This window comes from Myotis myotis, unplaced genomic scaffold, assembly GCF_014108235.1.
Source record: "Myotis myotis isolate mMyoMyo1 unplaced genomic scaffold, mMyoMyo1.p scaffold_m19_p_18, whole genome shotgun sequence".
NCBI lineage: Eukaryota > Metazoa > Chordata > Mammalia > Chiroptera > Vespertilionidae > Myotis > Myotis myotis.
Window position 1 is genome coordinate 7,925,116 of NW_023416322.1, and position 24,585 is coordinate 7,949,700.

Sequence of the window (24,585 nt, forward strand, 5' to 3'; positions counted from 1 at the left end):
TGGTTTCCAGTTACTAGTATATTTACCCCATTATCATTCCTGTCCTTCAATGAACTGAGGTGCATTTTACATATCACAGCCATTTTAAACCACAGAAATTTGTCCAGCCCCTCTAAGCTTCTACAAAAATACCCAATTTAAACCTGAAAATCCTTTTCAGTAATTCCAAAGCCAATGTAAAGTACTATGAAACATAAAATATAAAGTTGAACCAAAATATCACATAAAATTTAATAATTGCAAATGTATTTATTACAATGTACAGATTAAATTATATACACAAATAGAATTTTACTATAAAATCCCAACAAAATGGTTACATTTTACTCATTGGATCAGTAGAAGCCAATTCAGACATCTTCTAGCCCCCGAAATTCACCTTCCTTAAATTATAAAAAAATAAGATCTGATAGTTTTGATTTCAAGTTAATGATGAAGAGGTGCTGTTATTACACTCAAAAAGGGAAATTTTACCTGTCTGTACGAAGCCTTTCACATGTTACACTGATACATAAAGCACCATTGCAAGACTTTAAATGCAATGTTCGATTAGAATTTCCAAGGATTTTTGTTTTAAGATGGTGGTCTAACTTCGTTTCAACAACTAGGATTGGAATGAAACTAACAAGAATTGTTTTTCTCCTTCAATCCAACTTAAACATGATCCCTTCTGTCCTTCTCACCACCCTCTGATCACTTCTTTTAAAGGAGGGAAGTAAAAGGGAGAATTGTTAACCACGCTGTTACTCATTTGGTAGTGAGGTTGAGGTTGGAATTCCAAGAGAACAATCTCCCGCAATCCAGTTAATGTAAAATAGCCTGCTTTCCGTATCGGCAGAGGTGCTAGACTTCAGAAGCACAAAACACAACCTAAATCTCTGACATAAGGTAGTATACTTCACTCCGGTTTTAAAGAATGCATATGCATTTTCAACAAGCTTTTTTCAGGGCAAATAATGCCTTCTTTCCACCTGACACAGCTGGTGCCTGGAACCAACCTACTTTCATGGTGCTTCACATTCCCTATGACTACCTAACGCGGGGGAGCACAAAACACCTTGACAAGAATCTGACCATATGCTGCTGCACTCTCCATGTGTTTATGTGAAAAAAATATATATATATATGAACGCTAGAGGCAGTTCTTGGAGCAAACCAGATAGAAATAAAATGACCAAGTAGATTATTAACTGAGGTAGTAACCCTGCAAGCACTTCTAATGAAACATCATCCCTACAATGAAACTAGTTCAAAATTAAGAGGTCATCTATTCTACTCACGTTTTCCATGACAAGAGGCACGTGGAGTAACAATTGACCGTTAAGGAGTTGGTTAGCACTCCCTCAACCTAACAGGTGCACACCAGGTGGAGCTACCTAAATGAACCAAGCACAACCAGTCACTGCAAAAACTTGGATTCAAACGCAAATTTGGGGCTAGAGCTATTAAGCCTTCCTGGTTGTTAAATCTATAGTCCTTTCCTTTCCTGAATGTATAGCCCCTGCTTCTCTCATTATTCCTTCTCTCCTTATTAAAACAGAACACAATAAACTTGGATACTGACTGAAGTCTCTATTTTACATTTCAAACTGGAAAATTCCAAACTGCCCATTCCCAAGTTGACAGTGTCACCCTGACAGATTTTAAGTGACACAGTGCCGAGGCCTGACATAATAACACTGCTTTCTGTTGAGAGCATATACAACAAAACCACATGGCTCTGATGTCTCTTATATTCTTCCTAGGAGAATTCTAAGCTTTTAATTTTAAAAAATATAAATACCTATGATGTAATTATTACTTTCTGATCTCTTTTACAACAATTTCCATCTGTTAAAAGATACAAAGAACCATTTACCTAGAAACTACAATAACATATACAGGACCCTCTCCAAAACATTTTGCACGGAAATTAAATATATTAGATGTTAAAATTTGGCAGAAAGATGTAGCTTTCCTAAAGTAACAGAGTACACACATGTTGATTTTGTGGCAATCCTTGGAAATATCTTAGTAATAATTAACCTAGAAATGAAAGCCTACCCATTTTCTTACGAAGAAAAAAAAAGTGACACAAAATAATGTACCTTAAATTGGTAGCATACACAAGATTATTTTCTTAGCCTTAAGGTGGAAAGGCCAAGTCACTGAATAAGATAATACAGAGAAAACATAAAAGCCCATTAATTTCAGAATGTTAGAGGGAAAAGCCCTGGCCGGTGTGGCTCAGTTGGTTGGAGTGTCATCCCAAAAGGTGTTGGGTTCGATTCCCAGTCAGGGCACATCCCTAATCCAGGTTGGGGCGAGTATGGGAGGCAATTTATCTATGTTTCGCTCTCGCTCCCCCACCCCCTCCCTCTTTCTGAAATCAATGGAGAAAAAATAAAATAAACTGGGGCGGGTGTGGGGTGAAGGGGGGGGTCAGTGAGGGGGAAAAAGGACAATTGTAGCACTTTCAACAATAAAGATAAACTGGGGGGAAAAAGAATGTTGGAGGAAAAAAGTAAAAAGAGCCCAGTTTTTAGACAGGTACACGTAATTTAAATTAAAATATAAAATGGGCTTTGAACCCTACATTGTTTCCCAAGAAAATAAGTTTTGAAAGTGCAGAGTTACACCTTAAGAGGTTCCTTTTTCACCTCAAGAAGCAAACACAATCCAAAAACACATCTGACTAAAGAAACAAGGTAAGATCAGAAATCACACATCTCATCCTTCATTATCAGGGCTTGGCTTCCAACCTGGACATTTCTGAGTGGGATATGTTGCAAAACAATATTAAACAAGGTTGCTGGATCCAAGTTACATATCCTCTAAAAAAAAAAAAATGGTCCAAGGACAGCTGCCAATTTTTGTCTTGAAAGAAACCTCTGAAGTAAGAGTTACTTAGTGTATGCTAGGGCTGGAGGCTATTACGTCATCTGAACTTGGCTAGAAAGCATCAAGTCCCTTGAAGCATGCTTCCTGGAGTCTCTGAAACATTCTTTCTCTGTGCTCAAATGTCAAGCAATATCCAATAGCGTCTTCTGTTTCTTGAATTCGTTTCTGGAACCTGCATCCATCCCGTGCAAATTCTTCCCATGGTCCTTTGCGATCCTCATCACCACTTATATAATACTCAGTAACTTCTTCAAGGAAGGTTACCTATGAAGACAAAAACTAACTTTAATCACTCTCTAGGATCTTATAATCATCAATGAGGTAGTTAACCTTTTATGCTACTAACTCTTTAAGAACATCAAATATCTTACAAGAATATTTGGTCTCAACTATAAAAGGAAGTGAAAAAAAAAAAAGGGTTCTGACTAGATGGCATCTGAGTAAAAAACAATGGGCAGCCCTAGCTGGTTTGGCTCAGTAGATAGAGCATAGGCCTGTGGACTAAAGAGTCCCAGGTTCGATTCTGATCAAGGGCACATGTCCAGGTTGCGGGCTCAATCCCCAGTAGGGGGCGTGCATGGGGCAGCTGATTCTCTCTCATCACAGAAATCAATAAAAATATATTAAAAACAACAACAAACCAATAGGCACCCTGTCATCTACCCTATCCCCTTGTGGTTTTTGATGTTAATAAAATGAATCCAGATGGGGAATTGCAATTTTCCTGTGCTATTAATCTTTACTTATTAAATCCTTAGTGATATTCAGTTCTGTGAAACCCTTCTTCGAAAATGATAAATGTCTTCAAACAAAAGTTTTCGGAAATGTATACCTGGAAGTCAAGGCTATTATTTTAACACAAAAGCTTAAACAAAATCTTTACTTATTTCTATTCTTCCTTTTTAAAAGAAGTTACTTGTCAGTGCTTTCCAATTTTTTAATCATGGACATGTGGTGTTATTCTTAATATTACTTTTGTAATCAGAGTACAGAACAGGAATTTACTTAATTAGCAAAGTGTAACAAAACTAACATCTCTTTAAGGTTATCTGTATCTATAAACGCCTAAGCGACCAGTTGACTGTTAGCTATGACGTGCACTGACCACCAGGGGGAAGACGCTCAACGCAAAGGCATGGAAACATGGAACAGACTGATGAATCTCAGCGGGAAGGGGGGAGGGAGGAGGACGGGAAGAGATTAACCAAATATCTCACATGCATACTAGAGGCCGGGCGCACCCATGCACTGGTGGGGTCCCTAGGCTTGGCCTGCAGGGATCCGGCCAAAACCGTCAGTCTGACATCCCCCAAGGGATCCAGGATTATGAGAGGGTGCAGGCCAGGCTGAGGGACTCCACCAGTGCACGGACCTCTAATACTATAAGAGATTTTGTAACTAAGTTAAAAATCCTTCTTGTATTCCTCTTCAACATGCTGTCACTATATACAGGGTGTCCCAAAAACATGTATACACACTTTAACAGCTGCTAACTCACTTAATTTCACTCCTTTTCAGGTTCAACTGATTTGAAATAATGGGTGAAACCAGACTAAGCTCTGAACAAAGAAAATTTATGCACTAGACATTGTTTGGGGATACATAAAAGATAAAGCTTACGGTACAAACCATCAACAGCTGACGAATTGAGGAACACAAATACCGAACAAAATGATTCTTGATGTTTGCGATTCCATTGCTTCGCGCCGCGTTATCAGTAGTGCCTGGACCAGAACGGTCATCAGTTTGAAAACAGGCATTGACAAAAAAAATTATTCATTTCTGTAGATTCTTTTACATTTTGAAAATGAACTGTATGTTAACAAACACTGACTTTATAATCATTCCAAGTGTGTATACATTTTTTGGGACACCCTATATACATAAAATTGTGCATACTGTCATACACATGGTCACATGTAGTGAGTCACAGTCCCCATTAATCCCTATGCAATTTCCAGTAAGTCTCTTTGTACGATATCAAACCCCAAAAGTAAATAGGTACTTGCTTTTAAAGTATGCTCAACAGGTTCATCAGCTAACCCCGCTGCGGCCTACTACTTTCATTCCCTTTACATCAGGCCAACAGATGCCCCCGAGGACAATTAGTAGGTATGGTATGTAAACCCTTACAGATATTGCATTCCAGTGTCACTTACTGTCACTAAGATAAATAATAGCAACATTTACATAGTGTTTACCATATACAAGGCTCTTTTTCAAAGCACTCTGCAATTTTTATCTCGTTTAATCCTCACATCAACCCTATAGGGTACTATTATACAGATAAGCAAGCAGACAAAACAGAAGTTAACTGACTTGTTCAACTCACACAGCTTCTATGTGGTAAAATAGGATTAAAACCGTGAGTCTGGCTCCACAATCTGTACCATGTTAGGCATTTTAAACTCCTAGATCCAAGTAAGAGCTTCATTTTAAGCACTGGGCACTACCGATTATTCCCATATATCTAAAGAATGGCAAGTAGGCAAAGGCTGTCAAGTAATTTAGCCATATTTTAGGCATAATCTTTGATAAATGTTGCTTCTAGTTCGGTCAACAGTCTCAAACCTACTTGACTCATTCCATTTTTACTCAATGAGCAGGCTAAAATGAGACATGCAATTGGCTTGACATCCCTGAACAATAAGAGCTACCATTTAAAGGCAAGACAATGAATTGCGAGTTTTGTTTACTCATCTCGTTTGAATCATGCTATAACTCATACGGTATTATTATTATTCCCATAAGATAAATGAGTTATTCAAAGCCATGAGAGGTCAAGTTACTTCCCAGGTTTGGCTGTATTCCCAAACCTCTTGGCCCTAACCACTCAGAAGTAGGGAACACAGGTCTCCAGGTGGCAAGTGGTCATTCCATTGCCTGGCTGTTTCTTGCATAATTCACTAAGTAGGTCACTGAGTCAGGGGCCCCTTAAAAAGATAGAGAAAAGCCCTAGCTGGCTTGGCTCAGTGGATAAAGTGTCAGTCTGCAGACTGAAGGGTCCCAGGTTCCATTCCAGTTAAGGGCACATGCCTGGGTTGTGGGCTCAATCCCCAGTGGAGGGTGTGCAGGAGGCAGCGGATCAATGATTCCCTCTTGTCATTAATGTTTCTATCTCTCTCTCCTTCTCCCTTCCTCTCTGAAATCAATAAAGAAATATATATTTTTTAAAAAAAGATAGAGAAAAGCTGTATTATGATGATACCTAAGTGTAAACTAAAATTTCCATTTTTTAACGTGACTTACTTTGCATCTACAGGTAAAACATAAGATTATCACATTTTAACGATATTTTCTACCCCCAAAATAGTTTCAAAGTATTAAACTAGACATTTAGAGCCAATGGGTGAGGGTACTCTCCACTGGAAACTCCCAGATGCTGCAGAATGTGAGGTCAATAATCCATCCACTCCTTTCTCTGTCCAAATAAAGGTACAGGTAACCAAAGAAACTTTTCCTCTACAATAAAAGATACCCTGTGTGTTTGGAGAGGCTTTCTCTCCAATTAATAACTTTAGCTGAAAGATAAAATGCTCCATAAAGTTTTACAATTAGACTGGGAATAGGAAACAACTACTTAAGGTAAACCAAATAAGTGACCATCACTGCTTTACATAATTATTAACCTGTAGCGCTAATGACAACTAGTAGTGCATTCTTAAAGGCAACACTATTTCCTGTGTTTTTTTAAACAGAATTAAAGTCATGTACATGTCACAATTTTTAATACTAAAATTATTTCCTTTCATGGCAAAAACAAAACAAAACAGGTTAATCTGACTTGCTCCTTGGTCCCATCATTCCTCTAAGTTCGAATGGAAAGGAATGAAGACACACAGTATGACATACCACATTTAACAACATTTGAAAATTCTGTGGCTATACTAGGCCTTCCCAATCTCGGGAAATTAAATCATGTATACACACGGTTTAACTTTTCAATTCCTTAAAAAAGAGTGTAAAGTTGAAACTTATAGGGATATAGCTCCCAGTTGCCAACGAAAATGGCACTTTCCCGCTAACATCTGTACACGGGCATCTCCCACTTGGACAGGAACAACATTCTACTTGTCAAGCATATGCACTGTACTATACCCCTCCAGGAAAGTCATGCTGCTGTACTTAACCAAATCACAACAGTCTGTACATATCATCCACAAGTTAAAAGAAACAAACAAACCTTTTTTCTCTTGATATGCGTGTGTCCTCCAGAAAGAACCCCACCCCTTACCAAGTCTGGACATTCACTGTCTCGGCTCCCTAACAGTTGCACCTCACAGGAAAGTAAAGCGTGACACTCAGAGATGGTCACAATGGGCTCAGATGGCCTCTCTGAGTCATGACAGCCTTTCCAACTTTTCCCTGCTGTTTGAAAAGGAGCCTTAAAATTTAAAAGGTTGTAGGGGTCATCCGAATTACAGAAAGAGTTCCACAGTTTGAGGCTCTCTGCTTCATCTGCACTAGATTCCCAGTCATCTTCCTCCCCAGAATTACAGTCAGGAGACTCAGGAAGGAGGCTTCCAGTCTGGGGAGAACTCTCCTCCAGATCAGACTTGTCAGACAGATCCTTGTCTGAGTCAGAGGGGTCTCCAGGAGCAGTTCGGGCAGCAGTCTGGATCGCAGCTGTAAAGTTTTGGGGATTATAAGGATCTACACTGTGGAAAGAGTTCCAAAGGTGAAGCCCTTCAGAGTCTTGCTCAAGGTCTGATTCTGAGAGCGAGCCATCACTGTCAAAGCCGTCATCCTCAGCGTCCTCATCCCAATCCTCACCTTCTGAGTCAGAACTTGCTTCCAGGTCACTGGCCGCACCTCCCAAAATGTAATCTATCAACCGGTTGCTACAGGCCGGCCTGGCAGACACGGGAAGGTCATCGTCTATGTCTGAGAAGTCAGCTACACTTAGGTGGTCCTCCTCGGGCTCTCTTTCCATAGGTGCCTCACCAGACAGACTTTCCACTGGGCCCTGCCTTTCCCCAGCAAGAGGAGCCTCTTCGGTCAACTCTTGTCTTTCTCCCGTGGGCTCCTGGGCGGTTCCAGGACTGGCTCCGGCAGGAAGAACGCCTCCGCAGGGCTTCGGGTCCATCCGGAGGAGGCTGTGTTCCTCCTCCAGGCTATGGTAGCCATGATCTTGGTCAGGCGTGGGTAACGCCTGCCCCTTGCTAGGCTGCTGAAGGAATTCCAGCCGTTTCATGCGAACGTGGTGAATCTCGGGCAGGCCTTCCCTCGAGCGAGGCGGGCATTCCTGCCAGGAGGAGCAGGCGACCTCTGCCTTCAGCGGCCGCGGGGGAGAACAGTCCTCCGGGGGACAGCAGCTCTCCGGGCCGGTTACCGGCTGCAAGTCCAGGAGCTCGCCACTGGCGATGAAGTTCTGACAGCTCCGCTCCAGCGGGGAAAGGCAGTCCAGATAAGAGGGGCTCAGCAAATAGGAGACGGCACTGAAACTGCTGACGCGGTGAACGTGCTGCGGCCCGCAGGGCGCCAGGCCAAGGTCCCGGCCAGATAACAGCCGGGCGGTCAGGCCGCCCTGCAACAGCTCCACGCGCCACAGCTGCTGCTCCAGCAGAGCCGCGTGGGGCGCGGGATGCGAGGCCCGGCCCTGGGCTTTCGGGTCGGGGGGCGAGCACTCCCAGTGCATCCCCTCCTCCAGCAGGTCCAGAAGATCGGCGGCGGCGGGGTCGACCGAGGCGTCCAGCCCCAGCGAACTCACAGATTTGGGCCCCGCGGGGGCGGCGGGCTCCTCCCGGGCCCTCAGGACGCTGTAGCCCGCGGCGAACTCGAGCCACCGGGCCGGAACCAGGCCGCCGAGGAGCTGGCTCCACACCAGCAGCTTCTGCAGCAGGCCGGGGAGCGGCGCCAGGAGCTGGGAGAGCAGCTTCACCCAGAAGCTGGACCGAGCCTCGGGCCCGGGCGAGGACAGCGGCTTGGGGTCCCCGGGGTGCTCGGCGGCGGCGCCGGGTGGCGAGCGCCGGGGGAAGAAGGGCGGCAGGTCCGTTCCCGGCTCCATGGCCTCTGCTCCCGGCAGGGTCTCAGCGAGGTGTGCGGCCCGGCGGCTGGATCGGACGCGAGGCGGGGAGGCCTACACGGCCCCGACCTCGCCTCGTGGCGGAGTCGGCGTCCCAGACCGGTCCCCGGGGCAGCAGAAGAGCCACAGAGGGCGGCGGCCTCGGCCGCGGGCAGCAGACGGCAGTCCGGAGAGGCTGGCGCGGGCGGCGGCGATACCCATCCCGGCGGGAAGGAGGGTCCTAATCCGCTCGAGGCACCATACAGAGGCCTCTCGCGGCGGCAGCACGACTTCCCACCCCTCGCAGCGCGTCCCCCCGCAAGGGCTGGGCGGCCCAGCAGACGGGCGCGGGGACTAACCGAGCTCAAAATGGCCGCAGGGCCGGCGTCGAGCGGGACAACCCCGGCCACCCGGCGGGAACGTACGGCGGCCGGGACGCCCACCCTTCGCCGCGGAACGTCACTCGCAGAGCCCAGGGGGCGGGCCCTTCCGCCTTCTTCCCGCGGCAGCTGATTGGCCAGGCCCGGTCCCTGTCGGCTTCCTGACTCTCCCCGACGCGCCGCTCGCCGGAGGTTGCATCAGCCGGCCCCGGCTCTGCGCGTGCGCACTCGCTTCCCCAGTCTCCTAGGAGACCGCCCCTCCTCCGCCCTCGGGCGACAGGGAGCGTTTCCCAATAACCCGCGAGTTCCCCGGGGTCCTTTTAAGGGCCTAATGCAGGCACACGTGTGCGCACGGGTTGCATGTATCAGGGTTCAGTGTGGTTCAGTGCTAAACAGATCATCACCTGAGATCTGAGTTTATTAAGAGTTGGGCAACGCTGTATCAATACACCTCGAACAGTGTTAAGACAGGAACAGTGTTAAGACCTAGAGTAAATAACACGAGTGAAAAATTGCCAGTGAAAAGTGAATCATTCGCTTGCATGCATTCCTGCCCCTTCAATTTTAGTGTTTCTAAATAATTCGTTAGCTTTGCCTGGAATCCACATTTAAGGTTTCTCAGCGTCCAACCTACATACATCCCCCACGAAAAAATGTGAATTCTTTTTTCTCAAGTAGGTCCCTAGTAGACTTTCCCTTTTCAGCTGGGCAAGCTGAAGTCACAGAGGAAAGAAACATAGCCTCGGAACTGTTTCTCTCTTTAATGCTTCCCAGCAGGCAAGCATTCATCATATTTATATCCGGAGCCCGCAGAACTAAAGATACAACAGCCAAAGGAGAAAGCAGAGAACATTGTCCTCTGAAAAATATTTTGTCATAATTTTATTCTTTTGTGAGTTTGGTCTTAGTTAATTTCCTTATTCCTACCAAAACGTTTTAATTAACACCCCTAAAGTCAAGTATCTATTACAGAGGGAGGGTAGCAGTTATGATCACTTGGGAGAGCAGAAAGCTTTCAGAAGCCAGGAGAAGCCAGCATCTCCTCATGCTTCACTGGGACGCCAGCAGCTCCTTCTTTCTGGAAAACTAGGAGGTCCTCAATTACCCCTTATTATATTATACACTAGAGGCCAGATGCACGAAATTCGTGCAAGAGAAGGCCTTCCTTCCCTGGCTGCCGGCACCAGCTTCCCTCTGGCACCCGGGACCCGGGCTTCCCTCGCAGCCCCGGCTTCATCCAGAAGGACGGAAGGATGTCTAGAAGGACATCCAGTCGAATTAGCATATTATGCTTTTATTATTATAGATTATCTCTGGAAATACCTCATTTTCAATCCTCAGAACTTCAAAACGATGGGTTAGTACTAGGAGTCGGCTTAATAATAGAAGAGAGAACTCCAAATATGCACATTAACAACTCAGAAGCCTCAGTTTCTTCCTTTGTAAAGGAAAGCGAATAATTGCTCTTTCAGTGGGCTGGAGAGAACACAAAATTCTTACTACAGAGCCCAGTCTAGATAGAGTAGGGGGACAAACACTAATTAATGTGTTATTTATCAGCTAATAACTGGTTCCCACTGCCTACAGAATAAAGACTGTACAGATGCCTCCTACTACACTTTTCCAGGCTTCTCTCCAGTAACTTCCCTTCATGCATGTAATGTTCTAGGAATGTTGGACTTGCTTCATGCCTTTACCCCTGCTCTGTTTCAGCCAAGAATCACCCCCCTCCCCCGTTCTATGCCCACTTATGTTTCAAGGTCCAACTCAAATGTCAGCTCCTTGAAATCCTTGCTAACTTCCCCAGTCAGAACCATACTAGACTCTTTTAAAGCACGCAGTTCACTACACTAGATACTGCGTACCTGTCAATGTTCTTCTCTCCTGCTTGTCTCAGCTCCTTGAAGGCTATGTCCCAATACCCTAGCACAGTGGTTCCCAAAGTATGGTCTGGGCACCCCTAGGGATCTCATTTTTTTTTTTAAATTTTTTCTTGCAGGGGAGAGCGCGAACGCAGTCCCCCACTACCACAAATTATGCAGTCGAGTTTCCCACATTTGGGGAAATCACAGGGGTCAGCACATCCGGAGTGCAATGCATAAGCCTCGCCCTGGGAAAACCACCTTTGTGATCATGGTATCTCCCCTGCCAGGTAAGTATAGGGATCTCATTTTAAGACGCTTTCAAAGGGTTCTCAAGATCAATAATATTTTCATAATAATACCAAGCTATTATTTTCCTTTTAACTCTCATTCTCATGAGTGTGCAGTGGACATGTATCTTCTAGGGCAGGGGTCCTCAAACTTTTTAAACAGGGGGCCAGTTCACTGTCCTTCAGACTGTTGGAGGGCCGGACTATAGTTTAAAAAAAACTATGAACAAATTCCTATGCACACTGCACATCTTATTTTGAAGTAAAAAAACAAAATGGGAACAAATACAATATTTGTATTTGCATGTGGCCCGTGGGCCGTAGTTTGAGGACCCGTTCTAGGGCAAGCATGTCAAACTCAAAGGCTAACATGGGCCAAATAAAGCCGCGAGTTTGACATCCTTGTTCCAAGGGATATATGATTTATGATCTGGCAATGGATTGAACGCAAAAGCAGATAGGAGGTTCCAGCTGTCTTCTATTAAGTCAGATATTAAAGATATTTGGGGAGGGGATGTAAAACTGTCGCTCTTCTTGCTAAACTTTTTTTGTTTTGAAAAATAATATTTTCATGAATAATGTTATTTATGTTAGCATGGAATGGGTATATTCTTTTTAAATAAATATTTTTCAATTCCTCCATTTTGAATTCTAAAACAGTAACTATCAATAGATATAATGCACATAAAAATTCCTTGGGGCCCCCAATTATTTTAGAGTGTAAAGGGGTTCTAAGACCAAAAAGTTTAGGAACTACTGGCCTAGCATGTTGAATGGCACATAATAAGTGACCGATATCCCTATACACCACAGTTTCCGGTTTGATCCCTGGTCAGGAAACATTCAAAAACCAATTAATGAATGCATAAATAAGTGGGACAACAAATCATTTTCTCTCTTTCTAACCCTCTCTCTTTTTCTCTCCTTTCCTCTCCCTCCCTCTCTCTCTCTCTCTCAAAAAAAAAAAAAATCAATAAAAAATTTAAAAAGAAACTAAAAATAAGGGATTAAATGTTGATTAAGAAGACTCATAATGCTTTAAAATAATAGCGTCTTTCTTATGACCAAGCATCTCGCATTCCACTCTCAACTTTATCACTCACACTACATAATCCTGAAAATAATTTCTTTAAAACTTTCTTGAATGGTCCTCCCCATCCCCATCTAGTCATTGGATACATAATTTTCTTTTTTTAAAGGGGAAAAAATGCAATCAGAAAGAATTGGAAAGGCTGTAAGAATATGCAACTGCCTTGTCAGTCTTGACAGGTAAATAAAGTGTGAAACAGGCGCGTCCAGCCTGCTATCAACTAGAGGCAGAGGCAGGGCAGCTCTGGACACAGAGATAACATGCCGGCTTGCTGTGTGCATGCGGGTGAGACAAGAAGTCTTTGGCCTGGCAAGCTGACTGGCACTTTAGCAGAAGATCATTTAAACCTCAGTTAAAAAGGTTTATGTATGCATTTATTTATTATTTTAATATGTTGATTTTTAAAGATTTTGCTGCACCTGAGGTAAAGGGTGTATAGCTTTTGACTTCATTTTTTCAGAGTTAGTAACATCTCCAAAATCTTCTTTCCAGGCATTCCACACTCTGGACACCACCATCTTTCTAACTCACTGCCCTGGTATTACTATTCAGTGACTTATAAACCCCCAAAACTTCAAAACCATTGCCATTACCACTTCCCTCCTTACTGAGCGTAAATTCCATGATCCAGCATTAAAACCACCCCCTTGCAAAGGTCCTTCATTCTCTCACCATTCTCCTACTCCCACCTTCTTTTCTGGCAAAGTTCCAGCCTTATTTAAACCCAACCATGCACGCATTCTGAGCCTACACTCTTGCAGCTAACCAGTGCCCGAGAAAAGCGCTCAGCTATGCTGACACTTTTCATATTTGTGATCACAAATTTCATCAATGCCAGGCACTCCTACAGATATCCATATCCATAGCAGCTTTGTTGCTCCTACACTGAGACTGTTTCACGTTTCTTTATTCCTATTTCCAGCATGCTCGTAATCACACTCTCAATTTACGATCACACCTCTTGCTTCATTGGGAAAATAAATGCCATTGGACACAAATAACCTCACCTTTCCATCACCCAATTCACTAGTCTACCTGCATCTGGACCCACACACTCTGCCTCCAATCCTATTACAAGCAAAGAAGCCTCCTGGATCCTATCCCTTCATGTCTATTCATGGAATTCTGGCCTCCCGTATCCTTCTTTCTTTCCTCTAATATATACTTTTATCTCCCAAGCTACTAGAGCACTCATAGTAACACAGGTTAACATCACCTACTTTTAAAAATAAAAAACTCTCCCTCCTTTGAGATACTTGCCCCTCCAAGTTTTTGTACCACTACAGCAACATTTCCCAAGAGTTATCCATGCTGCTGGCCTCCGTTTTCTCATCACTTACTCTCCTTAACCTACTCCAATGTGGCGTTCACTGCCTCCACTCATTCAAACAGATCTTAACAAAGTCACCAAGAACATTTTTTTAAAATATGTTTTTTATTGATTTCAGAGAGGAAGGTAGAAGGAGAAAGAGATAGAAATATCAATGATGAGAGAGAATCGATTGGCTGCCTCCTGCACGCCCCCTACTGGGGATTGAGCCCGCAACCTGGTCCTGTGCCCTTGACCAGAATCGAACTCGGAACTCTTCAGTCCACAGGCTGATGCTCTATCCACTGAGCAAAACCGGCTAGGGCTCACCAAGAACATTTTGCCAAATAATTCTGTCAGGGGTTGAATTTTACTCCCCTATAAGATGTTGCGGTCCTAATTCCCTAATTACAATATCTTGAATGTGACCTTTATTTGGAAATAAGGTCTCCGCAAGTTAAAATGAGGTCACTAGGGCGGGCCCTAATCCAGTATGCCTATATCTTATACAAAGGGAAAACTTGGAAATAAACAGGCATGCACACACAGGGAGAACACCATTTGAACACGAAGGCAGAAATTGGGGTGATGCACCTACAAACCAGGAAGGCCAAAGATCACCAGTCAGTCACGGTCTGTGGTATTTGTTAGGGCAGTCCTAGAATGTTGATAATACTTACCGTTAGGCTCCCATGACACCCATCTCCTGGTTTTCCTACAATTTCAGTGGCTCCTCCTCCTTCTCTAAATGGCCTGCGTCAGAGCACAGTCCATCCATGTCTTCTTCTAGCCTCTCTAATCTAGGTGATCTCATCCAGTTCCATGGCATCTAATGCCACCTAAGTGCCGATGGCTTCCATATCTAAACTCCAGAAGGGGGCAAGGGGATCCTAACATATGGTAACAGGAGAAGATGACTTGGGTGGTGGGTACATGGTGCAATATACAGATCTTGTAACAGAAACCCACACCTGAAACCTACATGTTCATGTGGACCAGTGTCACCCCAATCAATTTAATAAATAAAAACAAAATTCCAGTCTGACCTCTCCCTTTTCCACGTTGTCCCTGAGACACTGCACTATTACTTGTGCCCCTGTCTGCTGCCCTAGCAGGACAGAGCTTGAGAGCAGGACCCACACCTTTGTCACCTGAGTAGCCCGAGCCTGGTGCCTCGCTGGACCCAGAGAAGGCCACCTCACACAAGTCCCAGCTGCCACAATGACCTCGTAGCTTAAAATGCTGCCTCACTTTCAACCTTTCAAAATGAGTCTTTGTTGGGTTACTTCGTTTTTGCCACTTCTCTTTGAACTCAGAGAACTGGCCTCCTGGGCTGCTTTTCTCTCCTCCCAGGCAACCCCGTCCTCTACTCCCCAACTCTCTCATTTCCACTCCCTCGGGGTGGTTCAGATTTCGACCCCATTTGGCCAAGAAATTTCCTTTAACTAGGACTCGTGCCAGATTCCAGTTCTGGCTTTGAAAAGGTCCACTGGGGCTTGTCCAGCATACAGTGACACCTCAACGCCACTCAGAACCCCTGTTTACCACTGAAAATCCCTTGGAAGCTTCACAAATTTCCCAGCACGAAATACGACTCCCCCTGGAGAGTTTTGAAAACTTCTGGGTCAGATGCTTGAACAAAGATCACTTCATCTCCCACTGGGGGGCCAGGGGGAGTTAAACTCTGAGCTACTGCTCTGCTCTTATGACTTAACAGTTGCAAAGCAACTCAGAGGTCCAGTTCCCTCTCTCCTAAAATGAGGTTGGAGAAATATCACCAGGCAGTGAACTTCTTAAATGTAGAGGGTTGTCTCAATTTACCTTGTAGCCCTCCGCCTGGTACCTGGTACAAGAGGACCCGTGCGCAACTCAAGGCCTGTATGCCCTGTGAATGGAGGCCTGCTATGTGAACTAGGCAGCACTGGTAAGCACAGCAAATGTCTGGTGACAGAATGAATGAATGAGCCACATCTACTTTCCAGGATAGTTGTAATGGGAAATGACATCCTGTGTATTAAAACACTCTGAAAGCTAACATATCATACCAATGTAAGGGATTGTATTTAACATGGCCTAGGACAGTGGTTGGCAAACTGCGGCTCGCGAGCCACATGCGGCTCTTTGGCCCCTTGAGTGTGTCTCTTCCACAAAATACCGACTTCTGTGCATGGGCCACGAAGTTTCAATCGCACTGTACATGCGCGCCTACACGTGGTATTTTGTGGAAGAGCCACACTCAAGGGTCCAAAGAGCCGCAGGTGGCTCGCGAGCCACAGTTTGCCGACCACTGGCCTAGGAGGAGTAGCACAAGATTTGGAGTCAAATAAACTTGCATTCAAATTCCAGATCCAAGACTGACTGGCTTGGTCCTTAGGCAAGTTCCTTAATCCCAACTAGCCTCTGTTTCTGCATCTGTAAAATGGGGGAAATAATTCTCACCTGTTGTATCAAGTTGTGAGGCTATATTTCGCTGACACAGGTAAAACATCAGTGCAGTGCACCAGCGTATATAAAAGTTACCATTTGTAAGCCATTGGTATTGTTTTCCTCCTGTACACCAGATGTTTACATCTAAACATTTCAACATCAACCAATAATGAAAAGGATAGCTTTGCTTTCCTCAAGTGTCATTTATTAGAAAATACAAATCCAGAGAAAGTAGGAGATACAAGGACATCTGGAAAGTGGGTACAATACACAGACCTCTGTAAATCGGGGAAGAGAAGGTCAAAATAAAATGAGCTACCGGCCAAAAGCCAGTAACGCATCTATGGTCCATTCATCTGGAGAAGTCCACTCCTGTTCCCCACTTCCCTAGCCCCTCCCCACAGCAGCCAGCTTGATCCTTGGCATTTTTTAATGTAAAAGTTTAAACTTCCTGCTGCCCTATGGCTTCAATGGATGGAGCTTCTTTCTCCAGTTACGGAATGAGTCACCAAAAGGGGGAATTTCTGATCCTTGGAGCTGGGGAGGGAGCTGGGGAGGGACAGACAGTTCACCAAGTGTCCCCCATGAATTCCGTTCCCCAATCACAAGGCACGCCCAGCCAATTCCAGTTTAAAACATTCATATGAACCTCAAAGTCTCTCCCTCTTTTTTTTTTCCAAGGAAGATAACCCTTTAGAGTAAAGCGCAAGAGTGAATTTCAAATCCAAGCGGCAGGAAGTGAGGAGCATGGAGAGAGGAGAGCCAGCCTCTGCCTCCCAGCTCCAGGGGAGCAATCGCCGTCCAGGGCAGCCTCTGAGAGCCAAGAAAACCACTGGAAAAAACAAAGTTTTCATGGGGCCCCCACACCCCTTTCCTTCAGATAGGGCATCCCTTTGGCTCCAGACTAAATAGGTTTATGGCCCCACAGAATGAGGGAAATTCTTATAAAAACTGTGACAGAAATGGAGTTTGAGAGAGAAGCAGCATGAAGAAGTGGTGCCTTATGGACAAGCCCTCCAGGCAGCCACACTGGGGTCTGCAGCCCAGAGGCCCCTTCCCAGGGCGCAGATGCCCTCGGGTGAGACAAAACCAAGGGCCCAGGCAGCCTTTCACCCACAGAGAAAAGTGAAGGGACAGAGCTTCGGGGAAGCGGCCCCGGCGTAGTCACAGGGGCCTGATGGCTCCCGCAAGGGCCGAGAGTGGAGGGGTAGAAGACATACATAGTCAGGGCAAGACCTAGCTGAGTAGGGGAAGGCCAGAGGAAACACTCCCCCAGAAGAGCACGGGTCCCTGAACGCAGGTCCTTCGCGGAACCCCATAGAAAGGCCTTCCGTGCACACACAGGTTTCAATAACATCGCTCTCCTCTGGAGGCAAAACCTGAAAGGCCGGGCAGTGCAGGCCTCGGCGGGGCACCCGCAGCCCTCTCTGCCTCTCCCTGGCTGCCCTTAGGGACCGGGGCTCTAAGCGAGGACCCACTGGGCCCCACCCCAAACGATTCCTATCGAGAGAGAAACAAAAAAAACAAACACCAAGTTAGGGGGAAGTCCAATCAGAACCTTAGTCATACAAAAAGTCCCAGTGGGCTTCCTCTCTCTGACTTGGGAGGCATACTCAAGTCCCTTCTCACAAGGCTTCCTGTCCAGTTAGGACGACGTTACTATTTCATTTTTTAAAAATAAAAATAAAGATATCCACCCAGCCTCCCTAAAACGCTACTTCATCCTACAGCCCCCCCACCCCGCACCCCTCACCCCAAACCAGGCTTTGCTCCCTTGACACAAGGTAAACTTAAAACTTTGCTGCAACCTCACAGCCTCCACGGGACTGCTCATCACAACCAACTCAAACTCATTCTGCAGAGGAGGGGACAGCAGCGCCCCCCTCCGGCCACAGAGGCCCCTTCCCCTGGACGGCAGCGAGGCCCGCCAAGGACCCTGCCTCTGCACAAGGACAGGACCGGTCACACCGGAGGAGTCCTCTCCCGCGGCTCCACCACCAGCCCGGGGCCCTGCTGGGCTCATGAGGCCTCGTGACTCCGAGATCCCAGTGCGAACCAGCCGGTCTTCTCCTGGGCCAGGTCCAGCTCCCGCAGGCGGATGTGCACCTCGCCGAGGAGAACGTTCTCCCAGAATCCTTGCTCGCTCAGCACACTCAGCTGGAGCTCCCGCTGCTGCAGGTCTCCCTTGGGGATCCCGTCATACACCAGCTGCACACAGAGATGGGGACGAGGGGCGCGGTGAGGGGGGGAACGGGGCAGAGGGAGATGCTTGAGTCTGCGGTCACTCGGTCCGTGGAGGCGGACACCGCTGCATCTCCCCAGCCAGAGTCCACGGGAATAGAGGGCACACCACACCGAACCCAAGGGAAGCTTTCGAGAACTTTGTTCTTGGCTCAGAGTTCAAGCAGGCGAGGGGCTTTTTCATCAGGGCCACTGCTCAGTATCAGCAAAGGATCGGCAGGCTCCTTCTCCCGGCGGGACAGGGTCCAGGCCACACCCCAGCTGTGGGAGCCCAACCCTGAGGCTTGGGGAACGGTCCATGTAGAGGGCAAGATAGGAAACCTGGCTTTCCAGGTCATCTCGTCTGGTCTACGTCCCCAGCTGCTCAACCCTGCCGCTGCCTAAAGGGATAGGTGTGGCCACCTGCCAACCCAACTTCATTTACAAGCTCTGCCCCACCCGCTGGCCTTGCCCACACACCATTTCGTTGTAGGTGGGGTTGCACGTTTTCCGGGCCACTTTGGTTTTCTTCTTAGTGGTTTTCTGAGGGTCAGGAAGGAGGTAAATCTTCACATAGGGGTCAGGGTCATTCCCGTCCTGGAGCACTTGCTACAAAGAGAATGAAAACAGACAAACAACCAACAAAGATAAAGTTTCTTGCATCTGCCTCTTTATCTCCAGCCCTGTGATCACGCCCTGATCCAGACTCAGCTCCCACACCTGGCTTCTTGCAATGCATAGTAATTTATTTGGCTGCTTCCCAGCTCACTCCATTCTGATAAAAATATCTACCCTAGCCGAAACCGGTTTGGCTCAGTGGATAGAGAGTCGGCCTGCGGACTGAGGGGTCCCAGGTTCGATTCCGGTCAAGGGCATGTACCTGGGCTGCGGGCACATCCCCAGTGGGAGATGTGCAGGAGGCGGCTGATCGATGTTTCTCTCTCATCGATGTTTCTGACTCTCTATCTCTCTCCCTTCCTCTCTGTAAAAAATCAATAAAATATATTTAAAAAAAAAAAAACCTACCCTAGGCCCTGGCTGGTGTGACTCAACTGGGGTTGCTGATTTGATTCCTGGTCAGGGCACATGCTTGGGTTGCAGAAGCCAACCTATGTTTCACTCTCACTGTGGGAAGCTGCCTATTGTCCTCTCTAGCAGAGAGGTGTGGACAAGGAACCCGGAAGGCTGGTGACCCTTGAAGCCCTGGCAAAGGTCAGAGCTATGCATCCACTGTTTAGTCCAGAGCCAGTGGTTCTCAACCTTCTGGCCCTTTAAATACAGTTCCTCCTGTTGTGATCCAACCATAAAATTATTAAAATTATTTTATTTTCGTTGCTACTTCATAACTGTAATGTTGCTACTGTTATGAATTGTCATGTAAATGTCTGATATGCAGGATGGTCTTAGGCGACCCCTGTGAAAGGGTCGTTCGACCGCCGAAGGGGTCTCGACCCACAGGTTGAGAACCGCTGGTCCAAATGAAGGTAGCTAAAGCAACTTCCCCACCAGATAGTCATGTAAATCCTTACTGATAAGATAGTCTGCCTTGCCCTAGCCGGTTTGGCTCAGTGGATAGAGCATCGGCCTGCAGACTGAAGGGTCCCAGGTTCGATTCTGGTCAAGGACATGTACCTTGGTTGCAGGCACATCCCCAGTAGGGGGTGTGCAGGAGGCAGCTGATCGATGTTTCTAACTCTCTATCCTTCTCCCTTCCTCTCTGTAAAAAAAAAAAATCAATAATATATATATATGTGTGTGTGTGTGTATATATATATATATATATATATATATATTTTTTTTTTTTTTACTTTTTTTTTTAAAGATAGTCTGCCTGTTACTGGAACTTGCCATGGGTGTATCCTAAACTCAATAAAAGGATGACAAGGCCTGAGCACAAGCGAGTCCATCCTTTTGGGATGGACTCTCGCCTGGCCTCCCAATTTCCAAATTATCTCTCGTCTCCTCTTTCATTTGTGTGCGGCTCCTCTTCCAGATCCTGAACCCTGAACCACGCGGGGAAATATTACACACTCACGTCAATGTTTCTCTCTCCCTCTCCCTTCCTCTCTCTCTAAAAACCAATAAAAAATCTTTTTAAAAAATCTACCATGTTAGGTGTTCTACTAAAATATCAATCAGATTGCCTATTATATCCAGTTTATACTTTTTATACAAATGCTCAGGGTGTGCCATATTCTTGGTCTGTTGTGAATGAACCATCATATCCCCAGATATCTCCCTGCCTAGCCCAGTGTCTTTGTCTATTTTGTTATTTGATCCAAGCAAACCCCTAAGAGGTGGAGAAATGAGTCAGATTAAGTTCCTTGCTCGGGGTCAACCAACTGTTGATTCACCCAGCCCGATCCTTTTAAATCTTAAGTTAGAGCTTATGTTTGTGGACCCTGAGAAGAAAGATTGATTTGATGTGAAACCCAAGAAGGAATTTTTCTGCTGAGATGGACTCCCCAGGGTCAACCTAAATTTTATGAATAAATAAGAGCCTAAAGGCCATTTGCTGGCATGGGCTTCTCACGTACTCTGCATGCCAGGAAGAACCTGCACTGAGCTCTCAGCTGTTAGCACTCTGCCCTACCCATTTACACCAGCTGAGTCAACCAACCTGAGAGAGTTCCTAATGGAGTCTTCTGACCAATGTACCAAGACCTGCCCCGTCCAATCAGAACTGCTTCATAATGACCAGGCAGAACGGAATAAATTGGAACTCGTATTTGCATGAAATTGGGAACTTGGGCAGGAACTTTCTATATAAAATATAGTCCCCACCCCTGCCGGGGTGGCTTGGTTGGTTGGGCTTCGTCCAGTGTACTGAAAGGTTGATGGTTTGATTCCTGGTCAGGGCTTTGGGCTCAGTCCAGGGTGGAGGGCATGCAGGAGGCAGCCCATTGATGTTCCATCGATGTTTCTCTCTCTCTCTCTCCTTCCTCTCTATCTAAAAACCAATAAAAATCTTAAAAAAAAAAAAAAAAAGATAGCTTTCCTTTTCATGGTGAAGCAAAAAAAAAAAAAAAAGTTATTTTTAATTTTAGAGAGGGAGGAAAGGAGAGAGAAAAAAAATCAATTTGAGACAGACACATTAATGGGCTGCCTCCGGCACAAATCCACAACCTAGTTATGTGTTCTGACCAGGAATCGAACCCACGACCTTCCTGTACATGGGATGATGCTCCAACCAGCTGGGCCACACCGGCCAGGGCTTGATGGAAGACAAGTCAGATTGCTAACTGAACCTGTGTCTCCCTGGTGACAGCTCCTTTTGCTCAAATGAATGCTTTTTCAGTCTTTCTTACTCTCTAAAATTAATTTTGGTTTACATGCCTCTGCTCAAAACCCTCTCAAGGTTCGCATCTCACTCAAGGTAAAAGTCAGTTCAGACTATGCCCTCTAGTCAGCTGTGCTCTCCCCAGTCGCATCAACCCCTTTCATCCCCCTTGCAGTTCCCCACGCACCTCAGGCAGGGTCCTGGCTTTTGGATTTAACTGGACCCTCTGTCTGAAACAGTCCTGTCATACATGCCTCCTCCTCACCTCCTTCCATCTTTGCTCAAATACCGCCTCATCAATGAGGGCTTCCCTGACCACTCCACGCAAAACTGCCACTACCCTCATTCCACCCGTGTTACTTCTCCGCTATATTTCTCGCCAGAGCACTTGCCACATATTTGTCTGTCTGTCTCTTCCTACTGGAATGTAAGTTCCCTTAGGGTAAGGATGTTGTTTACCCTGTACCCAGGGTTAGGGTAGCAGAGCCTGATTCGAAGTAAGCACTAGGTGAACATTTGTTGTATGGATGAATGAATGAATGATGTTGTAAGAGTGAAACCCAGGTTTGTCTGATTCCAAAGTTCAAGTTCCTTCTGGCACATACCAATGCCCCAACCTACAAAAGTCCAGCGCAGTGCCAAGTATTCAATAATAGTTCCCTTCCCCCTCCACTCACAATGTTCTTAGAATCATACCAAAATTTGTTTTAAAAAATATATTTTATTGATTTTTGACAGAGAGGAAGGGAGAGAGATAGAGAGTTAGAAACATTGATGAGAGAGAAACATCGATCAGCTGCCTCCTGCACACCTCTTCCTGGGGATGTGCCCGCAACCAAGGTACATGCCCTTGACTAGAATCGAACCTGGGACCTTTCAGTCCACAGGTCGATGCTCTATTCACTGAGCCAAACTAGTCAGGGCCATACCAAAAATTTTAGTAATTATATACTGCCTTTATTATGCTCCAAGGTGGTCATGTGGCTGTCTTATCTCTACAGTCAAGTAAAACACCCCTGGGCCTCTCTCTTATTATAATCACCATAATAATACCGAGCATTATGTTAAGCATTCTGGATGCATTATCTCATTTAATGCATTATCTCATTTAATAACAACGCTTTGAGGTAAATACTAACATTATCTTCATTTTAATGAGGCTCAGGGTACTTAGGCCACTTGCCAAATACCACAGATGGTGAGATGCTGTGTCTAGCATTGCTTGGTCATACTCTATGCCTAGCACACTAGCAGGCCCCTTGGCGAGTACCCAGCAACCCTGGGGTTACCCTCAGGAAACAGGGGCAGAGCAGGCCTGACCAATCAGAAAAGCACCAGGAGAAAGATAAAAACATCGAATGAGGACGACGCAGGCACTTACCAAGCCCCGAATATGCATCACCATGATGAAGAGTTTATTGTTTTTGTAGGAGATGGACAGCTTCACCTCCCCTCCCACCTTCTCGACCGGCTGGGCCCAAGAGCCCTCTGTGGGGACAAAGGACACAGAGAAAGGTCACGAGGCCAGCCATGTCCCCACCTCGTTCCGGGCAGGTATCTTCATGTTGGGTTTCTGAAATCCCTGGGGGACTGCCAAGCGGCATCTGCGGACATGAGTTGGGTTGGGATGGGTCTGTCCAACTTGTGTGATCACCCACGGAACATCCAGTCCCTGGGGAGCTGCCCAAAGAGCAAAGGACCCAGAGCCTGAGTGGGAAGCCAGGTTCTCTAGCCAGTAAGCAAAGGAACAGAGACCAGGCAAGAAGAGAGAACTGGGGAGAGGTGGGGCAGAAGTTACCCTTGGGAACGGTGCAGAGGGACTGGCGGACATGTCACCGAGAAGGCACTGTACCTGAGGACTTGGGGGCCAGGCTGGTGCCCGCAGCTTTCTCGTCCCGGGGCAGAGGGTGGAAGAAGGTATATACCAAATCACACTGGAATGGAATCAGAAAACAGGGGTGGCTCTTCAATGAGACAAGGTACCAATAAAAAAAAAAGGAAAAGGAACTTTTCCAGATTAAAAGAGACTTATTACGGCATAACAACCAAGTGTAACATGCAGTTCCTGTCTGTGGTAGACAGACAGACGTGAGCAGAGCAAGGACGATACTGAGCAGACAGCAGAAGGTCACCAGGACGGAAAGCCCCAGGTGCCAAACAATGGACAATCAATTGTAGGGTGAGACCTTCCTTGAGGGTGACCTTTCCTCCACTAGCAAAGCGCTGGCCCCTGGCCCTGCGGTTTGGACTCCCTCGCCTTTCCTCCCTGGAGATAACATCTAGGCCTCAGTTGTATTTCAGCTCCAGGCCCAGAAAAGCAACAAACCCAGCCACATGGATGACGGGAGGATCAGCTGCATTCGATAATGACCCCCTGCCCAGGCGCCGGCCAATCATTGGAGACCAGAACCCTGAAAGGACACACCTGGAAAACCACTGAAAATTCTATTGCGATCTTCCCCTGGGACCTCCCCTAAAATCTCCACCCTTAGGATAAAAGACTCCAAGCCAGAGCAGCCCTGTCTTTCCTTTCCTCCTTCCCCTCCTGGCCTCGGGCACCTGACCATCAGCTTCCTCACTCCCAAGCTCCTGGGCCCTTCCTTTCAGGATGGAGCAGTGGTTCTCAACCTTCCTAATGCCGCGACCCTTTAATACAGTTCCTCGTGTTGTGGTGACCCCCAACCATAAAATTATTTTTGTTGCTACTTCATAACTGCAATTTTGCTGCTGTTATGAATGGTAATGTAAATATCTGATATGCAGGATGTATTTTCATTGTTACAAATGGAACATAATTAAAGCATAGTGATTAATCACAAAAACAATACACTGGGACCTTGACT

The 24,585-nt window shown here is 46.1% G+C and overlaps 2 protein-coding genes and 1 non-coding gene across 5 annotated transcripts in view; all 3 read right to left on the reverse strand.

Annotated features, from left to right (window-relative positions):
• Positions 1-217: 217 nt before the first annotated feature.
• PPP1R15B (protein phosphatase 1 regulatory subunit 15B) lies at positions 218-9,355 on the reverse strand. Its single transcript, XM_036342802.1, has 2 exons — positions 7,064-9,355; positions 218-3,144 (listed from the first exon to the last, which is right to left on the reverse strand). Exons 1-2 carry the CDS (start codon positions 8,885-8,887, stop codon positions 2,932-2,934), a joined length of 2,037 nt encoding a protein of 678 aa, XP_036198695.1. The 5' UTR covers positions 8,888-9,355; the 3' UTR covers positions 218-2,931.
• A 1,905-nt stretch (positions 9,356-11,260) lies between these two features.
• Positions 11,261-11,424, reverse strand: LOC118673851. Its single transcript, XR_004973516.1, has one exon. It is a non-coding gene; the product is annotated as a U1 spliceosomal RNA (small nuclear RNA).
• A 6,562-nt stretch (positions 11,425-17,986) lies between these two features.
• PIK3C2B (phosphatidylinositol-4-phosphate 3-kinase catalytic subunit type 2 beta) overlaps positions 17,987-24,585 on the reverse strand; it is a 76,391-nt gene continuing 69,792 nt past the window's right edge. For all 3 annotated transcript variants that reach the window (XM_036343409.1, XM_036343407.1, XM_036343408.1), the window contains 4 exons: positions 23,595-23,676; positions 23,124-23,230; positions 18,943-19,071; positions 17,987-18,450 (listed from right to left, as the gene is read on the reverse strand). In XM_036343409.1, the coding sequence (XP_036199302.1) occupies positions 18,262-18,450; positions 18,943-19,071; positions 23,124-23,230; positions 23,595-23,676 (507 nt within the window). In that variant the 3' untranslated portion in view covers positions 17,987-18,261. The remainder of the gene's footprint in view (positions 18,451-18,942; positions 19,072-23,123; positions 23,231-23,594; positions 23,677-24,585) is intronic.